General features: G+C 46.2%; 1 protein-coding gene across 1 annotated transcript in view; it reads left to right on the top strand.

Annotated features, from left to right (window-relative positions):
- Positions 1–885, top strand: part of LOC103747829 (glutathione S-transferase Mu 1) — a 5,744-nt gene extending 4,859 nt beyond the window's left edge. Inside the window, exon 8 of the mRNA XM_008850377.3 lies at positions 389–885. Coding sequence (XP_008848599.1) covers positions 389–478 — 90 coding nt within the window. The 3' untranslated portion in view covers positions 479–885. The remainder of the gene's footprint in view (positions 1–388) is intronic.
- Positions 886–2,182: the final 1,297 nt, after the last annotated feature.

The raw sequence follows: 2,182 nt of genomic DNA, 5'->3' as shown, positions 1-2,182 counted from the left end.
GAGAGAGAGAGAGAGAAAGCCCCAGAGCCAGGCTGACTCCAGCCCTGTCTTACTCACTAGTTCTGTGAGCAGGAGGAAGTTCCTTAACTTCTCTGGACCCCAGGTTCCTTCCTGATAACTGATCATGGTGGGACTGATCTTATAGAATTATTGAGTGCATTTTCTGAGTCTTTATTGTAATTGCTAGTGTGTATAAAGCACCTTGCACAAGATGTAGTTTCTCCTTTGTGATGGGAAATTGAAGTGTTCTCTTACTGGGGCTGGGCACTAAGCAGGCTACACTGTGCTCCAGCACTTGAGCCAATGTAAAAGGCTATTCCTGAGTGGGACTGCTCAGCCCAGAAGGGCTGCAGACCTGAGGTCCTGCTTTATCCTTCCCAACTTACAGGGCCTGAAGAAGATCTCTGCGTACATGAAGACCAACCGCTTCCTCCCAACACCTATATTTTCAAAGATGGCTCACTGGTGCAACAAGTAAGCCCCTGCCATGCTGGCACTCACAGGGAGTGAGTGTGCCTGCTGCTCCAGGCCCTGGAGTACAACTGGCCTTCTGCACGGCTGCCGCAGTCATCTGGCTGCCCTCTCCACCCCCTTCTCCACAAGGCTTTAGCTTCTTGTCTCCTACCCAGATCCTGCCTCAGTCAAGCCTGTGTAATCTACGTCCCCCCACTTTCTTTCAGAAAAGTCCCTTCTTTCTCTTATCTGTGCCCTAAACCTAATTGCAGAGTCCTTTCCTATGATTTGAGGAGCTGCCCTGAATTCACACTCCCTAGAATTACCTTAAAAGTCAATATTATTTTGAGCGTCAGGCCCATTCCCGTGTAGGTGGGTCCCCAGTGTAGGAGCTGCCCGTCCTGTCTGATCTCTAATAAAGCCTTAAACATACTTGCTTTGTGTTGTGTCTTATTCCCCTTTTTTTTGGTCTTTTTGAAACAGGGTGTCCCTGTACCCCCAGTTGGCCTGGAGTTTGCTATGTAGACCAGGTTGGCCTTGAACGCACAAGATCTACCTCTGCCTCCCAAGTGCTGGGACTATAGGTGTGTCTTAGTCCTTTTGCTCTTTTGTGTTCACCAAGTGTCACAGTTACTTCCAAGGGACTGAGCTCTGAGTTTGCAGTACCAGGTTGATAGGAGTCTAATGGAATCAGAGATGTTTGAAAAAGACTTGATTCTGATTCTGAGGCCCTCACAGCAGATATCCCCAGCAGACTCTAGAGGATAAAATACATTTGCCTGGGCCTGGAATCCCATTACTGAACTTCCTATGGTGACACAGGGCTATAGGTCTCAATGAGTGATGATCTAGGCTCTTGGGCAGGGGAAACAGGATGCTCTGTACCACACACATTGTGGCTATGTCAATCTGTAGGTCTCTAGGATCCTGTATCTACTGGTTTTCTGATGTCTTCAGAATGCCAGGAGGCTTGGAACTCTACTGGCATGGGTTAACCATGAACTCTTCTTTCATGGTTAATCTTTCTCTATTTGGGGAAACTATAAATTGAATTTACCTCTACTCTCTGGCAATTGTTGGTGCTTGTGCCTCTTCCACCTCAGGAATCAGTGTCAATGAGTTTCCCTGTCTATGAGGCTCCCTGTGTCAGTATTTAATATTGTACAATTCAGTCAATTCTTGGAGAACTAGTTAAAGATGAGCCTGTGGCAATCAAACCCTAGTCTGGTGTAGGCTATGTAATTGTTGGGATTGTATTCTGGGTTTCTGTCACTGAATGGAATGGTTGATATTTTATGTATCAAATGACTGTACTCAGATGATAAAACATTCTATATTGGTGTGTCTGAGGTGGTTGCATTACTTTTCTGTTGCTGTGATAAAACACCATGACCAAGACAACTTATAGAAGGAAGAGTTTATTTGGCTTATGGTTCCAGAGGGATAAGAGCCCACCCTGGTGGGAAGGCATGGTGGCAGGAGGTAGCCAGGGCAAAAAGCTGAGAGCTCATATCTTCACACACTTGCAGGAAGTATAGGGATAAACTTGAAGTGGGGCAAGGTTATGAACTCTCAAAGCCCACCCAATGACATGCTCCCTCCAGCAAGGCCACACCTCCTGAAAATTTCCATGATTTTCCTCAAACAATGCCACTAACTGACCAAGTGTTCAAATACTTGTTCATTCAAACCACCTGAGTAGTGTTTCCAGAAGAGATGCACTTTGGAC

The sequence above is a fragment of the Nannospalax galili genome, unplaced genomic scaffold (assembly GCF_000622305.1).
Source record: "Nannospalax galili isolate Female #2095 unplaced genomic scaffold, S.galili_v1.0 scaffold5, whole genome shotgun sequence".
NCBI lineage: Eukaryota > Metazoa > Chordata > Mammalia > Rodentia > Spalacidae > Nannospalax > Nannospalax galili.
The sequence above is the reverse complement of the archived record's forward strand: the minus strand, read 5'-3'. Positions and strand labels throughout refer to the sequence as shown.